The 21,455-nt window shown below is 31.0% G+C and overlaps 3 protein-coding genes across 6 annotated transcripts; all 3 read left to right on the top strand.

Moving 5' to 3' along the window:
- The first annotated feature begins 490 nt into the window (after window positions 1-490).
- LOC114170658 (trehalose-phosphate phosphatase A-like) lies at window positions 491-6,131 on the top strand. 4 transcript variants are annotated; one of them, XM_028056182.2, is made up of 13 exons: window positions 491-509; window positions 965-1,045; window positions 3,410-3,893; window positions 3,986-4,126; window positions 4,224-4,295; window positions 4,452-4,577; window positions 4,691-4,747; window positions 4,840-4,941; window positions 5,057-5,134; window positions 5,254-5,323; window positions 5,420-5,490; window positions 5,586-5,678; window positions 5,823-6,131. In XM_028056182.2, the coding sequence occupies exons 3-13, from the start codon at window positions 3,597-3,599 to the stop codon at window positions 5,883-5,885; spliced, it is 1,170 nt and encodes a 389-aa protein (XP_027911983.1). In that variant the 5' UTR covers window positions 491-509; window positions 965-1,045; window positions 3,410-3,596; the 3' UTR covers window positions 5,886-6,131. The 4 variants fall into 4 exon arrangements, with proteins under 4 accessions (XP_027911983.1, XP_027911982.1, XP_085524537.1 ...); XM_028056181.2 differs by lacking the exon at window positions 491-509 and adding an exon at window positions 526-657; XM_085668411.1 differs by lacking the exon at window positions 491-509 and having other exon boundaries at window positions 888-1,045.
- A 3,448-nt stretch (window positions 6,132-9,579) lies between these two features.
- Window positions 9,580-13,933, top strand: LOC114168355 (beta-fructofuranosidase, soluble isoenzyme I-like). Its single transcript, XM_085668412.1, has 8 exons — window positions 9,580-9,804; window positions 10,379-10,547; window positions 10,880-10,888; window positions 11,626-12,482; window positions 12,744-12,905; window positions 13,002-13,225; window positions 13,320-13,407; window positions 13,607-13,933. The coding sequence occupies exons 1-8, from the start codon at window positions 9,598-9,600 to the stop codon at window positions 13,808-13,810; spliced, it is 1,920 nt and encodes a 639-aa protein (XP_085524538.1). The 5' UTR covers window positions 9,580-9,597; the 3' UTR covers window positions 13,811-13,933.
- Window positions 13,934-15,199: 1,266 nt separating this feature from the next.
- On the top strand, window positions 15,200-19,522 carry AGL12 (AGAMOUS-like 12). The gene is made up of 7 exons (XM_028053137.2): window positions 15,200-15,609; window positions 15,824-15,905; window positions 18,170-18,231; window positions 18,757-18,856; window positions 18,962-19,003; window positions 19,096-19,137; window positions 19,251-19,522. Exons 1-7 carry the CDS (start codon window positions 15,428-15,430, stop codon window positions 19,344-19,346), a joined length of 606 nt encoding a protein of 201 aa, XP_027908938.1. The 5' UTR covers window positions 15,200-15,427; the 3' UTR covers window positions 19,347-19,522.
- The last annotated feature ends 1,933 nt before the right edge of the window (window positions 19,523-21,455 follow it).

Below are 21,455 nucleotides of genomic sequence, written 5' to 3' on the forward strand. Positions count from 1 at the left end.
CGTGGACCCCACCCATGCCACGTGGGACCATCTCACTGGCTGTTTCCGACAACGCCCACCGTCACCGAAGACAACCACTCGTTCCTCGAAAGCGACAACACGCTCACACACGTCGTCCCCACGTACGTGGCGGGCCCCGCACCCCAACGTGGCCACGTCGAACTCGTCTCATTTACACGTGTCCTCACGCGCTTTCCCTCCGCCACGTGTCTCCACATACTCTACGGGACCCACTATCTCAATTTTTATTATCTGATTAAAAAAGAGGTTCGCGAACCAATGAAATCAAATCTTCGCTTTTCGTACTTCGGTCATGCGTTAATCATAAGGAACCCACGCGCCGTCATGAGAGGTGACGCGCTGCCGGCTTTGGAGTTGGGGAGTGGAGAGCACGCGCGGGGACGAGAAAGTGGAATGGAGTGTGAGATTTCGGGGGGCGTATTTTATTGGTGGTGTTTCCCAATTCAACACAACCGAACCAAGGAAGGTTTTCTTGTAAAGCACGTTTGGTAAGAAGCGAAACGCTATAAATACCCGTTTTCTAATTTACCATTTTCTTTCTTCTTCTCTTCGCTTCGCTGCTTCTCTCTGCGCACCGTTTTGGTTTTGGGTTTCGTTCTTCGTCCATTTTCTTTGTTTTGTTTATTATTTTCTCAGGTGAATATTATCGCGATTTCGTGTTTCTCTCCGAAAGTACAAATTAACGCATTGCCTTCCCTATTGTCTCTTTGTCCCTGTTTGGCTGCCCATAATTTTACCCCATTTTTAGCTTCTGCCAAACTACAAGTTGTGCCTTTTGTCTCCTTTCTGGGTTTTCTACCTCTTTCTCTTTATTTTTTCTTTTCATATTCAAAAATTATAGCCTATTTATTTGTTGGCCTTTAAACCAAAAATATCACTGTGCGCGTGTCTTTTATTTTGCTTTTTTCCTCTTCTGACTGCTCCTTCTTTTTCGCTTTTGAAGATTATTCGTCGAGAAACTGCATTCTGAAGATTCATGAGCAATCTAATTTCTTTCTTCCCGTTCTTGGAGCTCGTTTTTTAGGTAACATGTTTTCATCATTCTTCTTTGCCCCTTTTCATTTCTTTCTTTTTTCTGGCTTCCGATTTATTTCGTTTCCCTTTTTTTCTTTCTGTTTCGATTCCGATTGGGTGGAACGTTTGACATTCAAAAGGGTCGGTGCCGTTTTGAGTTGCGAATGATTGGTGTTGCTTTCTTTTAGCGATTATTATAATTATTATAATAATAATAGTAATAATAATGATAATTATTCAATATCGTGCAAAGTTTTGGGCGCTGGTCAGAATGTAGCATTCCAAGCCAACTTTTCATTTTCTCTTTTCAACTCATTTTGATTGAAAAACTGTTCTTTTATTTTATTTTATTTTGTAGTTAATCATATTCTACTTTGACCGATCCTTGAATGATTGGTTAATTCGGTTTTTTCAGTTTTGAGTTTTTCCCGACCGTAAGATGGGTGCTGTCGACTACTGATTATGATTTGTCTTCCCTGGAGCTGTTTTTGATTGTGCTGATGTGATGTTCTTTGTTTACACCCTTGATTTTTTTTAGTCTAATTGTTTATTGTCCTCATCGTGTAAACTAATGTGAACCATTTAAAAGAATGCAAAATATAAAGGAAAATGAGAAAAGGTCAATTTTCTCAAGTCTACATCACTCTCTGTTTGATTTCCCCGTCTTGGGTTGTCTTTCGAAGTATTTTTAAACTTAAACCCTGGAAATACTTGTAATTTACGTTTCGTTTTAAAGGAAATGTACCTTAAAAAGTTTGGGAAAATTTTTATTCTTTGTCATTGTTTATTGATATTCTGTGTCAGTTTGTCTATTTCATCGCAGAATCTTTATGTGTTGGGTCCATTTGTATTATTGACTCCCACTCTTTGTAGGCCCAAGTTGTGTGGTTGCATATGGTATTGTTTTCTTCCGTGTCCATTGAGTGGGGTAGTACCACTCTACATTATGCAGGAAATCAGTATTTTCTTAATTGTTCATTAATCATTGACAGCTTAGCACACTTAAGCTGTTGAAATTTTTTATCTTCCTTTCTGTTGATATTAGTGGTGGTTGGATTTTTTCATTCCCGATTTTTTTCAGTGTTTAGTTTGTTTTCATATTTATTCTGCGTGATGTTGTAGTCGTTGTTAGTGATTTCTATCATTTTTCATATTTATTGAGTTGTTACTCTGTAGTAGATATAAGTAGTTTGTCCATTCTTTGATAAATATCTACAGCATTCATCGTTGTCGTGTTCAGTTCGCACTGATTGAAACCTTTCCAGAACTGGAGCACCCTTTAGTAATCAAGCGTGGAACAATATATTGTGTTTCGATTTCTTCTTAAAATGGGGTTTTTTTATTATCCCTGTAAAGTTTGGGAATTTGAGTTTATATGGAAAGATTCGAATCTGGAGGAGGACTTGACATTTGATCATACGAGTGTCTGTTTTTGTCAATATGGTGGGAAATTTATGCTATTTCTTCTGTTCATTAGCTGCTGTTGCTGTACGATTTTATAACCAACAATCGGGAATAAAGTCAAAGAATTGTTAATCGTTTCCTTTTCCCTTTGGCTAGATTGTTTCCTTTTTTATATTCTAATTACAAAAGTAAGAAAGAGTGTAAGTGCATACAATTGCCATTGATGCCTTTGCTCTTTCAACCTTTTCTTTTACAAGTTACTTGAATGTACATGATGATCTTAACACCTATGTATTACTCAACCATAGTTCAAGGTAACCTCAATAATGTTTAGCTGTCAATTAAGGCCAACTTGTGCTTTGTGTATGTATGTAGCTCACTACATGTAGGATGGACCCTTTAACGTCTTTATTTGGATTTTAGTGAATTGCATTTTTGGACCAATCATTGATAAGAAGAATCCTTCTATTGAATAAATAAATGATAGGAACAATCAATAATACTTCCTTTCTTTTTATTATTTAAATGGTTATTAAATGTGTTATATAATTATGCTTTTTATAACACCGGTTCCTAAAGCTGTTTGCCTTCACTTTTCCGCTTCCTGCTCCCCATTCTTGCATCTGCTTGCTTCATGTGTTTCATAGTATAACTTCTATACATCTCTAGCATCTTTGGTATTTATTGATTGAATATTGATCATAGCATTTTGCTGTGCCTTTTTTCTCTCACATCCATCAGACCTACAAATTTTCCTATTTCTATTGGATGCTGCTTATTATTTAGAACTATATTTTTTTTTTTTCATTTTTAAAAATCATGATTTCCAATACATGCCTGCAACTCTTTTATTACCTTGCTAGTTGATAGGACAAGTGGATTCAAACTCAAAATTTCCATTTGTTTAAATTATTCTTGTCATCAGATGTTCAAGTACTTCAAAGTAAATCAATATGATCATTATTTTCAGGAGCTCAGCAGTTGATGGACTGTTACCCCAAGAGCAGTGACAAGAAAACATTAAAGAGGTGGTTTTTTATTGATAAAAGAGTAGGGTGAAGTGGACATCTCATAGAAATTAGTTTGATCAGTGCTCAATACTCCTTAAAGTTATTACATTGTTACTGGACTGTAAAGTGGTCTGAAACCTGGATCCCATGGACTTGAAGTCGAATCATACTCCTGTTCTCACTGATTCTGCACCCGTAACAAAGTCTAGGCTGTGTGTGCATTCCAGTTTGTTGCCTTACTCCCATTCCGGGGCAACCTTTACCCATGGAATGTTATTGACTATCCCAAGGAAGAAAACAGGAATCCTTGAAGATGTTCGTTCTAGTGGTTGGTTGGATGCCATGAAATCATCTTCACCTCCAGCCAGGAAGATAACAAAGGATTTTAGCCATGGGTTTGCATCATCTGACTCTGATACTGCTGCTGCTTATTTTAGCTGGCTGGTATTACATACATCCCCTTTTAGTTAGTTTCTGAATTTCACAGGTGTAAGGTGGTTATTTATTCCTTTTTTTTTCATGTGTTAATTTCACAGCTAAAATACCCATCTGCTCTTACATGTTTTGATCAAATCACAAACTATGCAAAAGGGAAAAGAATTGCGTTGTTTATGGATTATGATGGAACTCTTTCCCCAATTGTGGATAATCCTGACTGTGCGTTCATGTCGGACAATGTATGGACTCTCCTTGGGTTTACTATCAATAACATCCTTTTGTTTTGCTTATTTTTTCATTCTTCTTTGGCTAATTATGATCCTGTAAACTCTGTAGATGCGTGCTGCTGTTAAAAAGGTGGCAGAGTATTTTCCAACAGCAATAATTAGTGGAAGAAGTCGTGACAAGGTAATTGAGCAGGTTTTAGAAAATACAAACATTTTCCTATCTATTTTCAAATTCGCTCATCTATCTGAACGCCACTGCGCCTGCATGTACTTCTTATAAAAAAAAATGCTTCCTTGTCGTGCTGGTTCTAACTTTATTATCACCCCGTTGGCTCAGGTATATCAATTTGTAGGACTAACAGAACTCTACTACGCTGGTAGTCACGGGATGGACATCATTGGCCCTGTTAGACAATCTGAATCTGATAATCACCCGAATTGCATTAGGTCTACAGACAAGCGGGTACTGGGACTGAAGTTTGTGACATGTTTTATGAAAGCTTTCTCCCACTTTCCAATCTCTTTTCTTTCTTAAAGTTTTTTTTTTAATTAAATGAATTGTTCTAAAATTTACAGGGTAAGGAAGTAAATTTATTCCAACCCGCTGCTGAATTTCTGCCCATGATTAATGAGGTAAGCTTTTGATAATCTACCATGAATCATCATCTTTCAAGATATTTTCTTCATTGAAAACATGACATCCTGATTGACGCTTGCTTGGGCAGGTCCTCAAGTCTCTTGATGAGTGTACGAAAGACATTAAAGGTGCGAAAGTAGAGAACAATAAATTTTGCGTATCTGTGCACTACCGGAATGTTGATGAAAAGGTTTAGGCTTCTGCTCTTACGCTTAACAATTTTCTGCTAACTTGTTTTGCCTTTTTCCAAACTTATTATCCGTTCTATGTTTGTAATTATTTTTCTTTTGAATTTAATGATACAGTATTGGGATGTGGTGGGACAACGTGTTCATGATGTTCTGAAGGGCTATCCGCGTTTGCGCTTAACTCATGGCCGGAAGGTACTGTTTGTATGGCCAAAGCCAACAGTTTGACTCATTATTTTGGAGAATCTACTAATAAATGCTTTCTAAAGGATGTTTTTCAGTTTACAAATTATTTTCTGTCTACTATTTTCCAGGTTTTAGAGATCCGACCTGTGATTAACTGGGATAAGGGAAAAGCTGTCACGTTTTTACTCGAGTCACTTGGTGAGTTCTTTTCTGTTTTTATTGATATGGTTTTTTCCTTTAATGATCACAGTTCTTTGTATTGCAGTAAATGATATTAATCATATTGTTTTTCAGGGCTAAACAATTGTGATGATGTGCTTCCTATATATATTGGAGATGATCGGACTGACGAAGATGCATTTAAGGTAGTATTAATGGTTTGCTCCTTTTTTTTTTTCACTTTCTCTTTCATTTTGTTCTGTTGATTACCTGAATACTGATTCCAAACAATCTGTTACAGGTTTTGAGAGAGGGGAATAAAGGTTATGGGATCTTGGTGTCTTCATCACCGAAAGAAAGCAACGCAGTTTACTCTCTTCGTGATCCATCAGAGGTAAATCTCACTTTTAACTGTTTACATAAGCTGTTTGAAAATTTTCTTTTTGTTCAATTTCGTTGTACTAATTCTTTGTGCTTGTTCATGTTGGTGTCATTTGGTCCTGACGTAAATTTATCTTATGTTGGTATGTATACACAGGTCATGGAATTTCTCAAGTCACTTGTGTTGTGGAAATCAAACTCCTTAAAAAGTCTTATATAGATTATAGAGGAGAATATACTCTGCTATACTATAATATAGTACATCATAAAAAAAAAAAACAGCCTTTTCGATTTTGGTTTTCTCGGAAACATTCAAAGTGGTTTCCTGGAGCAGTTTTACGCACAGAGAAGCCCTCTTATGGTACAACACTGCTGTCTGTGTCGCTACCCACTTGTTTTGCTCAAAACTTCTGTGCTAGCTGTAAATTCCTGCCTCAATTATAAATATCTTCAAGAATTGAAAGAATGTGCTGAGTTTTTCTTCTTTTTTTTCTTTTTCCCACCTCTCATTACAAAATGTATTGATGTTTAATCATTGCTGCTTCAGTTTTGATCACTCTATCTAACCACTAAAATGGGGGTTACAAATGCGACATCATTCATTTGTTAATTATTTTGCATGTATCGTGATAGTTTAAATGATGTAATATATCTATTGTAGCCTTTTTGATTATATGTCTGCTATTACCCTTTTTGCCATTGAAAAGAAAAAGAAAAAGAAGGTAATTCCTTTTTTTTTTTTTTTGCAGTCCAATAATTTAAATTATATGATAAAAAAAATGCTTGGGATCTTGAGTCTTGTCTGTATCCAAATCAGAATGAGTAATAATTGTGTGCTAGAAATGCCGAAAAATGAATGAGCAATTACAGTTGTAAACTTTAGAAAAAGAAAAAGCATGGCTCAATAAACATTACTTCTTTAGAACTGAGGAGTAAGAACTTGTACATTCTGAACTATACAGATTTTAAAGATCAGATTCATTCAGTGCTGTCTTTTTTTCAGAATTCAATTTATAATTTATCTTATAATTGCTAGTATAAGATAAATCTATACAGTTTTTTTTTTGTATTTTTTTATATATATTTGAATGTATTGTACAAGGTATGAAATCTGACTTTTAAAGACTTAAACTTGTTGTAGACGATTAATTTTACTGATATGTGAGAAAAGACATAATAAGTGCTAGAAAGGGAAAAATCTCTTTATCGAATTGTGAATTTTTTCGGAGATAATTTCTAATAGAAACATTTGAGTCATCAAATAGAAAGGATTGAGTACTTTAGTTTATTGAGTTGTTGTATTTTATATTCGATTCCTTTGGCTAATACTTCTATCTCTAGAACCCAAGTGAATATGTACATAAATATATTTATTGTTTCTGTTTTATTTAGTTGGAAAAAGGTGAAAAGTATTTTATTTTTAAGACTGAAGAGTTTTAAAAAGATGCACGAGATTGGTGAAGAAATTTAGGAGGAAAAGTTCTTAAATCACAAGGATTACCTGATTGCCCTTTATCTTCAATTCTTCTACAATCTTCTCTCTTTTCTACAAAACATATACTAAAAAATATAAGCATTAATAAGTGTAAAATATATGCAATTAAAATAAAAGAAAATTATGTTGAAATATAGTTTAGACCGTTGACCTATGTCACATATTATTTTCTTGTACCTATAATATGATTTTACTTTATATTGTGTCTTGCACGCAACATATGAATTGAAAAAAAAATGTAAGTTAAAGTAGGACACGTCCTTGGTCAAAATGTTTCTACCACAATTTACTGTAGTGTGATATAATATCTAACATATATAAAAATTAAATACGTATAGAGAATGGTAGCAACTTGGCGTATTTGTGTAATGTACGACATCACTACCGTAGTTAACAAAAACATTCAAATTTGGAATTAACTAAAGTTATGGTATATATATACGTCTGTACGTTACGTATTTGTTTCAGAACTTTAATTTTTAAATGGATTTTTGTAAAAATAGATAGTGTTGGAATTTTAGACAACACAAATATTATAATTATATAGAAATAAAATTCACGTGTGAGGAAAACAGTAACTGCCAAATAATATAACTGTACACTACTAGATTAGCCGTAACTACCTAAGCTATATACAGTTGTACAATAAATTTACAAGCTGTATAAGTTGAACAGTAGAAAGGTAGAAAAATATTATTTACTAGTAGTGAAAATTGTAATATCATAAAATAAGTTTAATTATAAAGTAAAATTTTTATTGCACTGTAAAATTTAATCTTATATTGTCATTTATGTATATGATTGTGATATGTTTATTAACTTTTAAAATAATTATTCGAAAGCATTTTGTATGGTTAAAAAAACAAAACATCTTTACATTGAAGGTTAAATTATTGAATTTGAATTTTTGTACTGATTTTTCCTTGTTCTTTTACTGTGTTTTCACTGATTTTTATATTTTTTTTATTGTGTTTTCAAAATATATCGATAATCATTAATTTTAAAATTTTAAAATATATTAAAATTACTTTTAAATACCGAAATAATATATTTTTAATGTTTAGTAAAAGACAATAAAAAAATTCAGCAGAAAAACTGACTTATATTATTATTATCCACCAAATCTTAATAATGTAAAGTATTATTGGTTTTTCACTTTCAAATTACCAAACTGTTTAATTTTCATTAGATAAATATTGTTTTGATATATATATATATATATATATATATATATATATATATAATTAATAATAATATTTTAGTTTAAATATATGTTTTAAGAAAATAAATTAAAAAACTATGAGGCCTACGTGCTAGCCAACTGTATCACCATCCCCATTGAATTTATTTGAAAAAAAATATAAAAAGCTGAGTTTTTTATTTATAAAAGTATTATAATTTAAGTCCAACTCAATTAACTATGTTATGATCTAGTTTTTTTTTTCAAACACTAATGTAATTATTTTTAAGTTGACTAAGATATAGGTGTAATAACATTTTCATGCTAAAAGAGGAATAAAAACACAGATGAATTAATTTTATGTACAATTTATGTCATAAAAATACAAAGTCTTTTACTTTTGAAAGAAGGTTGAATACATAATTTTTTCAGAACGTTTTAACAGTTAAAATATATATTATAACACGTTTGCGATTGATTTAAATGAAAAAGATAAATTTCAGAAAATTCGAAAAAACTGTGTAATCCAATTTTGTAAGCTAAAACTACAGCAGTGTCTACATTGAATTTTTTATAAGCTATTTTCAACCATTTATTTGACCTACATAACTATAGTATTATTTTAATCTTCAATATAGCCGTCCAAGAAAATGAAAATTTCAATATGAAGTTACGTGCTGCATTTGTTTCATGAATGGTCAAGAATTCAGTAAGAATTTAGTTCCTTAATTTTATAACTATCCCAATTAAAGATAATATTATGGATATAGGAAGATTTTTTAGAAAACAAAATCTGACTTTTTTTTTTTATATAAAAGTACAATTTTCAAAAGAGATATTTTTTATAAACTATCTTATCCTTGAAATAACTTTAGTTTCTAAGAAGACAATTTTAACTTTCTTCTTCTCTTACTGTTTTATCAAAAAACGAGTTTATAAAAGAGTTTAATTATTTCAACACAAAGAAAATGAAGAAAACTTAAGAAAAAATGTGCATAAATAAAAACTGTTGGATTTTGAATTTGTCTTATGATGAAACCTATATCCATGCATAAATATATAAACCTATATCCATAAGAATTAAAGAAGCTTACGTGTCCATTTTTTTTTCACAGTTGTGTCTATATATATATATATATATATATATATATATATATATATATATATATATATATATATATATATATATATATATATATATATATATATATATATGAGCTTCACCATGTCATAAATTGCTCTTATTAATTCAGTTCTATGAAGGCAAAGACAATGAACACTGATCCAAAAACTCCATTGTTGAGTCCTCCAAGCTCCCTAACAAGGGAAAGTGGGGGAAGAACACAAAAGGGTCTTATTTTCATTCTTTCCATCGTTTTCCTCATGTCATTTTCTGCACTCGTCATAAGCCTCCATAGCCATCAACCCTTCCTAAGTAATATTGAGAAGCCTCTCACGACCAGAGTTAACTCAAAGTCCAAACAGGTAAAAGTTTGAATTTGGATTCTAAATTTTCTTGTGTTATTCTTTTGATGTGTCTTTAAAATACATTAATAACCATCTATTTTAAATTTATTTTAAATCTATTTTAAATTGAAGTGCAAACTTCACCTTAGAAGCTAGTTTTGTGGGGTTGAATTAAGTTTAAAATCCACTTCTAATATGGTATCAGAGTCAAGTTAGAGTCTATCGTAGTAAATTTTATTAGACATTCTGTTCTATCCGATATTGTTAGGAATCCAAGTGTGAGTTTAAGTCCCACATTGACCAGAATTGAGAAAGTAGAGCACTATATAAGAATAAAGACCCATAAACCCATTGTCTTAATGTTTTGGGTTGAGAGTGGTGTCAGTGTCTTATATGGTTAGACTCAGATCTCATTGGTGTATTGTATCTCCTCGGTGAAACTCCCTTTGTAAAACCTGACACATATCAGACTGGTAATAGACTAATATTTCTTGTCTTATACACGAGATGAATATACGTGAACTTGAATTTGTTTCAAGTCTTTCAAACTTTTGAATCATCTCTGCTGAAGACAGCGTTGCCATGGTCACTGCCATTGCATCCTCGAGGTGTTGCAGAAGGGGTTTCAGCAAAGTCGAATCCATATCTGTTGCAGAAAGGTTCATATAACTGGACAAATGCCATGTTATCGTGGCAAAGAACAGCTTTCCATTTTCAACCGCAAAGAAACTGGATGAACGGTAATTCTACACCTAAACTAAACCTTTTTGCACTCACGTCACCATAAAGTATTAATTTAAGTGCTTTTCTCTTTTCTCTTTCCAACTTAGTTGGGAGTTGTCTATCTTTTATTATATTTAAGTGTGTTCTTTTGGCTTATAAAATTCACTTTTAATTTTCATCAGTGTAGGGTAAATTACTACTTATTTCAATAAGACCTAAGAAGCACGTTACTCCATTTTCTTTTCTTCAATTCTTTTGGTTTTCATTTGCTATAACAAAGAGACTAATCAACAGCGTTTTCTTGTCGTGTTGGGGTTGCTGTGCTCGTGTTCGGTTGTATCTGCTTCAGATCCTAACGGTACGGTCTTTTCATTTGCCCAATTGCTCTTCAGATTTATCTTTCAATTTTTGCCAAAAGCACGTCCAATTTTTGTCAAGAATTATTAAAGTAGATAAGTTGGTATGACTTTACTTCAAAAATGTCTTAAAGAAAAAAAATGTGTGAAACAGTATAAACAATTCAAATACTATCATAAAATGTATTTGAAATGTCAGATAAACTTAACAAAATTTGGTTAAAAAGAATAAATTCATGCAATTTTAAAAATGAAAGACTAAATTGGTCAATATTTTTGAAGATGAGACTAATTCCAGATTTCTAAAATTTGAGGGACAAAAACATATTTAACCAAACTTAAAAATACATGAACTAAAATTGTCCTATTCTATTAGGACTTAGTGGATTGATATGATACAATTTACTTTTGACTCCATGCATAAAGATACTATGATTCTTATACTATAATTTCCATTCTTGACTTTGTGATGTGGTTCAGTGAGTTATTGATTAATGTATAATTATCTATTTCTTAGAAAGAATCGGTAACCCAAACTAAACTATGTTAAAAGATGAGAATCAAAATATAAGTTTTAAAAAAAAATAAAAAAATATCTCCATGTTTTTAGAGATTTAGCTGAGACCTCTGGTCATGGTGGGCAACACGTTTTAATCAGAATCAGATATTGAATCTGGTTTTTCTTGTAAAACATCATGAACATCGTATTTTTTAACATGAAAACGTTGAATTGTTGCAGGTCCATTGTTTTACAAGGGGTGGTACCATTTATTTTACCAATACAATCCTGACTCAGCTGTGTTTGCAAACATAACGTGGGGCCACGCTGTATCCAGAGACTTGATTCACTGGCTCTATCTTCCCATCGCGATGATTCGAGATTCCTGGTACGATATCAACGGTGTATGGTCAGGATCAGCCACACTTTTGCCAGATGGCAAAATCGTGATGCTCTACACCGGTAGCACCCATCAGAACGTGCAAGTCCAAAATCTTGCGTACCCCGCCAACCTATCTGATCCGCTTCTCATTCATTGGGTAAAATACGCTGATAACCCGCTCTTGGAGCCCCCACCGGGAATTGGGCCAAAGGATTTTCGTGACCCAACAACTGCGTGGATTGGGCCAGATGGCAAATGGAGGATCGCTATTGGGTCAAAGATCAACCAGACGGGTCTTTCGTTGGTTTATAAAACCCAAGATTTTATCCACTACGAACTCAATGATCAGTACATGCATGAAGTCCCGGGTACGGGTATGTGGGAGTGCGTGGACTTTTACCCGGTTTCAGTAAATGGGTCTGATGGGTTGGATACTTCTGCAAATGGGCCAGATGTGAAACACGTGTTGAAGTCCAGTTTGGATGACACTAGAGGGGATCATTATGCGATTGGGACCTACTTCATTGAAAATGATACATGGGTGCCCGATAACCCGGATGAGGATGTGGGTATCGGGTTGAAATTGGACTATGGAAGATTCTATGCGTCAAAGACATTTTATGACCAATACAAAAAGAGAAGGGTCCTGTGGGGTTGGATCAACGAATCAGACAGCGAAACCGCTGACTTGAAAAAGGGTTGGGCATCTCTTCAGGTATGGAACATTTTTTATTTTGCCCCAAACATGTTTGAGAAAATTATTTAAGACATGTTTTGTACTTTGCTATCAAAATTAAGGTAATTTGGACACCAATTTAAGTTGAGATGAGAGAATTCATTTAAAGGAATCTAATTTCAATTTACTGCACTTGCTAGTGTAGCCAAATTAATTATATGCAAGAACAGTGGTGATTTGATTATTGAAGGTTGCTATGTTATGAATTTGATCTCATCCAAATTTTCTTGTGGAAATCAGAGTGTTCCAAGAACAGTGGTGTTTGACACGAAAACTAGAGCCCATTTGCTTCAGTGGCCGGTGGAAGAAATAGAGAGCTTAAGGCTTAGCAGTTATGAATTTGAAGAAGTTGTGGTTAAGCCTGGCTCAGTTGTGCCACTGGACATAGGCCCTGCCACACAGGTTTTTAGTACCATTAAGCTAATCACTTGGTTTTTCTGGATGATAAATTGTGAATATAGAGTTAACCAATGCAAATTTTTGTTGAAATTTTTTCAGTTGGACATATTTGCTGAATTTGAAATCGAATATTTAGTTTCGAAAGAGGCCGAGAAGAAGGAAAATGTAGGGTGTGGAAATGGAGCTTTTGACAGAAGTAGTCTGGGACCATTTGGCATTCTGGCTATTGCAGATGACCAACTTTCTGAGCTGACACCAATTTATTTCCATCTTTCTAGTACTACCACCAGTTTAACATCTTCCTTCTGTGTTGATGAAACCAGGTACTACAGTTTTCATTTGCTTACTTGAATTGAAAAGAAAAAAAAGAAGAAGAACATAACCTTAACGAATATGAAATGTTATTGGATAACGTAGGTCTTCAATGGCTCCTGATGTTTCAAAACTTATTTTTGGAAGCCCAGTTCCAGTGGTCAGTGATGAAAGATTATCAATGAGGGTATTGGTAAGTCTGAATAAGATACATATACTTAATGTGCATACATCAGCTAGGTGTTGCAGCTGTTATTTTGACCACTATAAATTTAGTTTCTGAACAAAACAATGCTTACACATTTAAGCTCAAGGATAAAATTGTTTTGTTGGCTAAAACATTATTACTATGCAAGTTCACGAGGCTTAAATTTTGAACATGATGATCTCAGGTGGACCATTCAGTCATTGAGAGCTTTGCTCAGGGAGGGAGAACTGTGATTTCATCCAGAGTTTATCCAACAAAAGCAATTTACGAAGCTGCAAGATTGTTTTTGTTCAACAATGCAACAGACATAAACATCAAGGCCTCACTCAAGATTTGGCAACTGAACTCAGCTTTTATACGTCCCTTTCCCTTTGACAATAAGTTGTGATTGTGAAAATTATGTTTTGGAGTAGGGTATGCTATAGCCCCTCCTTGAGAAAAAAATAACAATGAAAATCTTGTGGCATCTACCATATATAAAACTGATAAGTTTTAGGTTGAGTTCCTAATATGAGTGCCTAGCAGCCATAATACTTGGGATTAGCCAATTGATTCAGAAAACAATTTAATTTTAATTTATAAAAAAACTTATTTTATATATTGTTTTCTTTTAAACTTACTTTTGAAGAAGAAAAATGTTGACATAGTCCAGCGCGCATCATTATTGAAATCTCTAGATTCCTATTTATCCATTTTGTCCTATTATGATATCTCTTGTCAGCATATAATTATGAGCAATGGGCAATGGCCATGAGCAAGAATTTAGAAAAAAAAAGGTTCAGTTTCATTAGCACTCAGCTTTCTTGAGAAGTATTCCTTTGATCAATTTTAATTTAAGCCATCGATCCCAAATTATAAATTAACTCGAATGATTGGACCCAATGCAAGAAAGTTCGGATTTTGACTACAAATTGATATTCATATGATATGATTCCTCGTTCTGTAGTACAGTGCAGAATGCACCATAACAGACATGATCATGAGAACATATATCAGCCTATCAGGGGATTTGTTTCTGGATTTGATATGATTTAATAATACTTTAGCTCAACACCATTTTATGATTAACTTTCTTCCACTTTACTCGATTCCCGGTTTTATTCCAACCCCCATTTCTTCAATGTTTGCAGCTTTGGAATCAGGAGTTCAGTTTCTAACTCTTGTAGTATAACAAATCTCAAACATTTTCTGTTCTTACCAAGCTTGGTGAAACTTGAGAGGGGAGAATATGAGAAATCTCAGTACCCCACTTGTTATCTCAGACCAATTGGATGTTGAATGTTGTGGTGAGAGTGAGAAATAAGAGTTTTGGATGATGGCAAATGAAAAAAGTTGTAACTTTTCAGGTCAGAGTTAGCACAGAATAGGACCCACAAGGAAAGACATTAGTGTTGATTTAATGCATTGTTGAAACAAGGAAAAAGCAGTTTGTAATGGCATGGTGCAGAACAGAGTAGCATTTATAACATAATGTGCAGGATATGTATAATCTATATAGAGAGAGTTCTGCGCACAGGAAATGAGGAATAAAGCTTGTGCGTAAATATTTTAGTAAAATGAACCATATTCTATGGGCACAAGCAGCTTTAGTATCACATGCTTTGATTTGATTTATGATGAAATTAATTGGAATCCATACACTTCTAAGTGATGGATATTAGAGACTAAACAAAAAGTTAGTGTGGTGTAAAGGTGGCGGTGACATTTGCTTAGAATAAATTACTTGTCATTAACATATTATTATAAAAGTGTAAGGAGTGGTGATTCCATAGGTACGTGGAGGGCGAAATGTTATAATATGTGGTGGTTTGATATATAAGATGTTGAATCCCAGAAATTGAAGCAAAATTAGGAGAGAAACTCTGAGACAGGGTACTACGTACCTGCTGCAGCAACCTCGAAGCTAGTTCAAACTAGTGGGAGGTTGTGTGCATAGAAGCGCACAAAACACAACCAAATTCTACTGACAGAAAGAAAAAAACATCACCGGAAAGAACAACATAAGATGGCTCGTGGAAAGGTTCAGCTTAAGAGAATTGAGAACCCGGTGCACAGACAAGTCACCTTCTGCAAACGCCGAGCGGGGCTTCTTAAGAAGGCTAAGGAGCTCTCTGTGCTGTGCGATGCTGAAATTGGTCTTTTCATTTTCTCCGCCCATGGAAAGCTCTATGAACTAGCCACCAAAGGGTATTTTTCTTTCTCTTTCTTCCAAATAAAACTTTCATCGCTGTATCTTTGTGACATCAATTCTTCTATAATCACAAAAGTTAAGTGATCGGAGTCATATTTTAAGTAAAAAAGTTACACCTAACAAATGATTATAATTTTTGACCTAGTGATAAACGTTATATCTAACGATTATTATGGTCTCTGTTTCATCGTGTGCATGAAAATATGGAAGAACCATGCAAGGCATGATTGAGAGGTACATGAAGTTCACGAGAGGGGCTCAACCTGAAGCAGCACCCGAACCACTTCCTCTGGTACGTGTGACATATTTCTCTCTCTCTCTCTTTCTGCTTTGTCTGCATCAGTTGCAAAGACAGTAAGAGAAACAGCAAAAGAACTTAATGTGCTCGTCATTATAATATGCAAAGGAATCACGTAATGTTTTGTTCCCTGTCCACTTAATTTTGTCGCATGCAGGGTTAGATTAGATTCTTCAAGTATTTGGTCGATAAGAAATTAGGGTAGAGGGGTATAAGTGTCATATACACTACATTGCTCTTAATTTAATTCTGGCTTATAAATAAGTAACTATAACACTAAACAGATGCCAATTCACAATTATTGTTTTTTAATTATTGAGTAAGTTTAAGTTAGAGTCCTCCTCTGTTTTCTTATATTGGGTTTGACACTTCTTTTTATATTTGTAAAAATCCTTTTAATCACTTTAAAATACTACATTAACCCTATTTATGCACTTTGTAAGCTTGTTAATTTTTAAAAAGCTATATTATATTTGTATTTTCGTAAGAGTGATTATTATACATTTTCAAAAAAATTAAGCATCACTGTAATTTACTATAATTATTTTGACTGAGATTTCACTGACACACAAAAACAGGTGAAATTGGTTAGAGGGAAACATTTTTCTTGACATAAAAAATGCTTTTTTACCTTTTATAATATTTATTACCTTTTTTTATTTTACAAAAAATATGTAGGGTTGGTAAAGAATCCGCAACATGGGGTCAATCTGTTAAAATTTGGTAGGTTAAAAATTGAGAGATTCGTCTTTTGATAATATGAATTAAGATTTTTCAGTCTCTTTTTAAGGTTTAGCGTTTATATGTGTGTAAAAATAACATGTATAAGATGATTAAAAAAAATTAATAAACCGTGTGTTACACACATGTCTTTTTATTGTTTTTTTTTCTTAATTTTTTTTATTAAACTATAAAATAACTTTTAATTATTGAAATAACAAATATTAACAAGTTATCAAGTATTTTTTTACAAAAGAATAGTTATAAAACAAATTGTTGTGAATAATTATTTGAAATCCAAAAAGTAATTATTAAAATGATAAAATTAAAAAATAACCTTTTATTATACATAATTATTCGAATTTACAAAAAAAAGTTATTGAAAGATCAAACTGACAAAAAATATATACTCTAATGCTATCATGATTATATGTACATATTTTTTAAATATATGTTATGTTATTATATTATATTAGTAAATAAAGATATCATAATGTTATTAAATTAATATATAAAATAAAATTATATTTATTAAAAATAAATAGAGAAAATATAAAAAAATAATTTTTAACGAATAAAAAAAGAAAGAAGATAAATAATTTTATAAAAACATGTAAAGTAATAATTAATTTTAAAAAATTTAATAAATAATTATATTGTAAAAGTTAAAATTAAAATTATGAATAAATCTTCTTTTTATTTATAGTTATAGATTATTTAATAAATAGAAATATAATAAAAAAAATAATACTTAATTTTGAAGCAAACATATAAATATTTTTTTTAATTGGATGATACTTTAAAAATGAATTATTTAATTATAAAAATTGTGTAAACATCATTTATGTATATATGTAAAGAAAAATATTTTTTAACACCAATTTTTGACATTATTAATAAAAGATAAAAATGAAAAATTTATACTTAAATAAGTTAAGTATTCAAATAACTAAATGAGACAATGATTAGTGATCACAAACAAATTCATCTCTAGGTGTATTTATTACCATGTCTCAATTTTGACATAAAATATTTACATTGATTAAATACAAAACATATGTAACATCTAATTTTTTAAATTGGATATAAAGACAGGTCCATACTCTACCCATTACTTGTTCGGATTTTCATACTCGTTTTCATTTTAATTTAATATATGAGATAATTTAAACAACTTATTTAAAATAAGCTTATATTAGACTTAACATCTCATTTATGCTAAGTAGATATATGTTAAGTATCTTATATTTTATTTAAATAATAAAATTTCTGTACACATACATCTACCCTGATCCATTTTTATTTTAAATTAGTTCGATTGAAATGTAAAAGATAGAGATTATAGTAGAATAAATACAACCCAAGAAGTAAGAACATTGAAATTAATGTATATATTGTATGAACGTGCAACTTTAAATTAATTGTGTATCTATTTTGTAATGCCATTATTAATCATAAACAATTTATAGTTTTTCTTTTTTACCATTATATATTTTAATTGAAAGTCATACTCAGTTCATGGCATAATTGTTGACTAGGATGCAAAGGAGGAATCTAACTTGCTAAAACAAGAAATCCAAACACTGCAAAAGAGTATCAGGTACACAACATTGAATATTATATTATTTTATTTTATTATGTTACGGTTTAATTAGTCGGATGATACTCACTTTCATTTTGATGTTTCAGTTTGGTACCTGCTTTTAAAAAGGTGTCAATTAAATTTCAATTTTTGAAAATATGTCCCAGTTAGGTCATTTTCAGCAAAAAATTATTAACACCATTAACAGAATTAATATTTAAAATGACTTACAAAATTAAGTTTAATATTTATATTAAAATTTAGTGGTAAAAGTCATGAATTAAGTTAACGACTTTAGTAATTTTGTCTGAAAAGGACCTGATTAAGACTGATCTTTTAAAAGTTGAGACTAGATTAACACATTTTTAAAAACGGGTATCAAACTGATACATCTGAACGAAAGTGGATATCATCTTACTAATTAAACCTTATATTATTTATATACATAAATAAAAATACATCGTAACTTTATGTATATTAGTCTTAATTGGAAAAGGGTGACACACTAATACTCATATTTGTTTGCTTATTAAAAATTATTAGGTATTTGTTTGGAGGTGGAAACAAGACCTCGACAATCGATGAACTACAAGTGTTGGAGAAGAATCTGGAAACTTGGATATATCATATTCGCTCAATGAAGGTACTGCAAAATATTTTTGATATAATCAAAATATTTATTTAAGTTTTCTTTATATTTATTATACATGGATGATTAATTGGTATGCGCATATATGATGAACAACAGACCAACATCATGTTACAAGAAATTGAAGCATTGAAAGATAAGGTTAGCATAAATTTATTGTTCAATTTTTATATATTTCCAAATATTTTACTCGTCATAATTCTTTAATATTTTTATATTATTAAAAATTGTAGGAGGGAACACTTAAAGCGGCAAATAAATATCTCCATGATAAGGTAATTAAATACCTTATATTTATATTTATTAAGTACACGTTTTCCTTAAAAAACATGTACAAATATTATACTTTGTCCCAAAAATCATTCTAATGTATGGTTATGTTTTCCAGATTGTGGAGAATACTGCAGTTCATAACTTTGCTCAATTTGCCACTGATGTTCCGTACCCACTAATTATACAAGATGGGAGTTTTCAACTCTATTAATAAATGTTTTGATTATAGGCTTTAATAAAGGGAAAAAAAATATGGAGGTTGTGTTGTGTTACACAACATTAAAAGTGAAGTATCAACATTGTACTTGTGCTACTTACTAAATCGTGTGCAAACTATGCAATAATTTGTAACATTAATATTGTCTTATTCTAATGTTTTCCTGATAAGTTTATAATTTATAATGTAAAAGTCAGAAAAGTGTGAATTCTGACTAGTATCTTTGACAATAATGTAAAATAGTTTACCAGAGTAACAATGATATTGTATGTAATAATTTTGTATGTTGTATTGGTAAATAGTTTATTTTTGTATTTGTAAAATAAAACTTAAATTATCTCAACTCAACACATTTAATATATATACATGGTGTTATATTGAATAAATCTTTTATTTGTTTATTTATTAGTTCAACCTACGAGTGAGAGGAAAAACATTTCTATGAGATTACGATTGATGAATTGTTACAATTAGATGACATCAATATCTCATCTAAATAGTTTTATAATATTTTTATGGAGCTTGAATTTATAAAGTGTAAATTGTTGACAAAAGAAGAATAATTTTAATTAAAAAATTAATTCAACTCTTCTTGGTTTTTACCTAAATGCAAATATTTCACTTTGCAACGATCCTAACATAATTATTTTATAATATAACATAATCAATATCATAGTTTTAGAATACAAAAATAATAGTCCTGGTTGGTTGGTTAATAACAGATATTGTCATTTGATTTTCTTTGTGATATTTTGTAATCGAAAATAGATGGGTTGCACTGCACATTCTCCAAACACATATAGGACACAATGCATTATTTAGGACAATTCTACTTTTTAGCAAGTTGTCCATTGTTTGAGTATCAATTTTGAAATGAAATGCTATGCATATGGAAGTACTTTTCCTTTCCAAAAGTGATTATACAACTCGTAACTTTTCCATTCATGTATAATACAACTTAATTAGTGTAAGCAAAGTTTATTGTGTATTGGTCCATTTCCATACTTCTCCATTTTCATTTGTCTTTCTTACTTATGTTCACTGACTTTTATAATAAGATGCGAGTTAGTTTCGAATTTAGATTCTTTTGTAAAGATTTTTTTTTTGTTTCTATGTTGTGTCTTTAAAATATATTGATGTTTATTAATTTTAAAATTTTAAAATATATTAAAAAGATTTTTAAAGTACCAATGTAGTATGTATTTTTAATGCTCAGTAAAAGACAATACCAACAAATTCAGTAGAGAAACTGGGCAAAAAAATAATTTGAATGAATTTGGATTCTCTACTGATTTTTTTGTTGGTATTTCTTTGTTGTGCTTTCAAAATATATCGATGATCATTAATTTTAAAATTTTAAAATATATTAAAGATTTTTAAAGTATCAAAATATGGTGTTTTTAATGTTTAGTAGAAGACAACACTAAAAACCTTAATAGAGAAATTGGACATGCAGTGGACCGTAGATTAAAAAAGGGAATTTAGATGAGAAAAGTCAAAAGTACAGGAACTAATATCTTCGATTTTTCTCTTGAATTTTTTTATAATGTAACATTAAAAATACACTACTTTAATAATTTTTTTAATATATTTTAAAAATTTAAAATCAATGATCATTCGTATATTTTAAAAAAGTATAAAAAAAATCCAAATTATCCCTAATATCATGTCCATTTGTTTGATAACTTACTCCAACGTGTGATTGCAACTATGTGAAAAAAGGTTGAATTAATTACACGGAAAACAATTTTTATACTTTTTGAAAAAGGCAAACCATGACCACATTTTCTAGGATTCTTTTTTAGTATAAAAATATCTTATAGATTTCTTATTTTTTTAAAGATGAAATAGAAATTTAGTAGAAGTTTAAGTATCATTCGAAAATCTCACATAAAAAAAGTAAAAAAATTGAATAATAAATATATAAGAGACAAAACAAGAAAACATATTGTTTTAGGTTATAAATATCTTATATGATATACTATGTAAATATTAGAAAAAATAAATGTAATACTAATTTAAATTCAATTAATATTTATCAACTCACTTAAATAATTTTTTTTCATATAAAAATATACTGTACATATTTTAAGAAGTAAATAG

This window comes from Vigna unguiculata, chromosome 11, assembly GCF_037176805.1.
Source record: "Vigna unguiculata cultivar grain cowpea cultivar isolate G323 ecotype 2 chromosome 11, ASM3717680v1, whole genome shotgun sequence".
Classification (NCBI taxonomy): domain Eukaryota; kingdom Viridiplantae; phylum Streptophyta; class Magnoliopsida; order Fabales; family Fabaceae; genus Vigna; species Vigna unguiculata.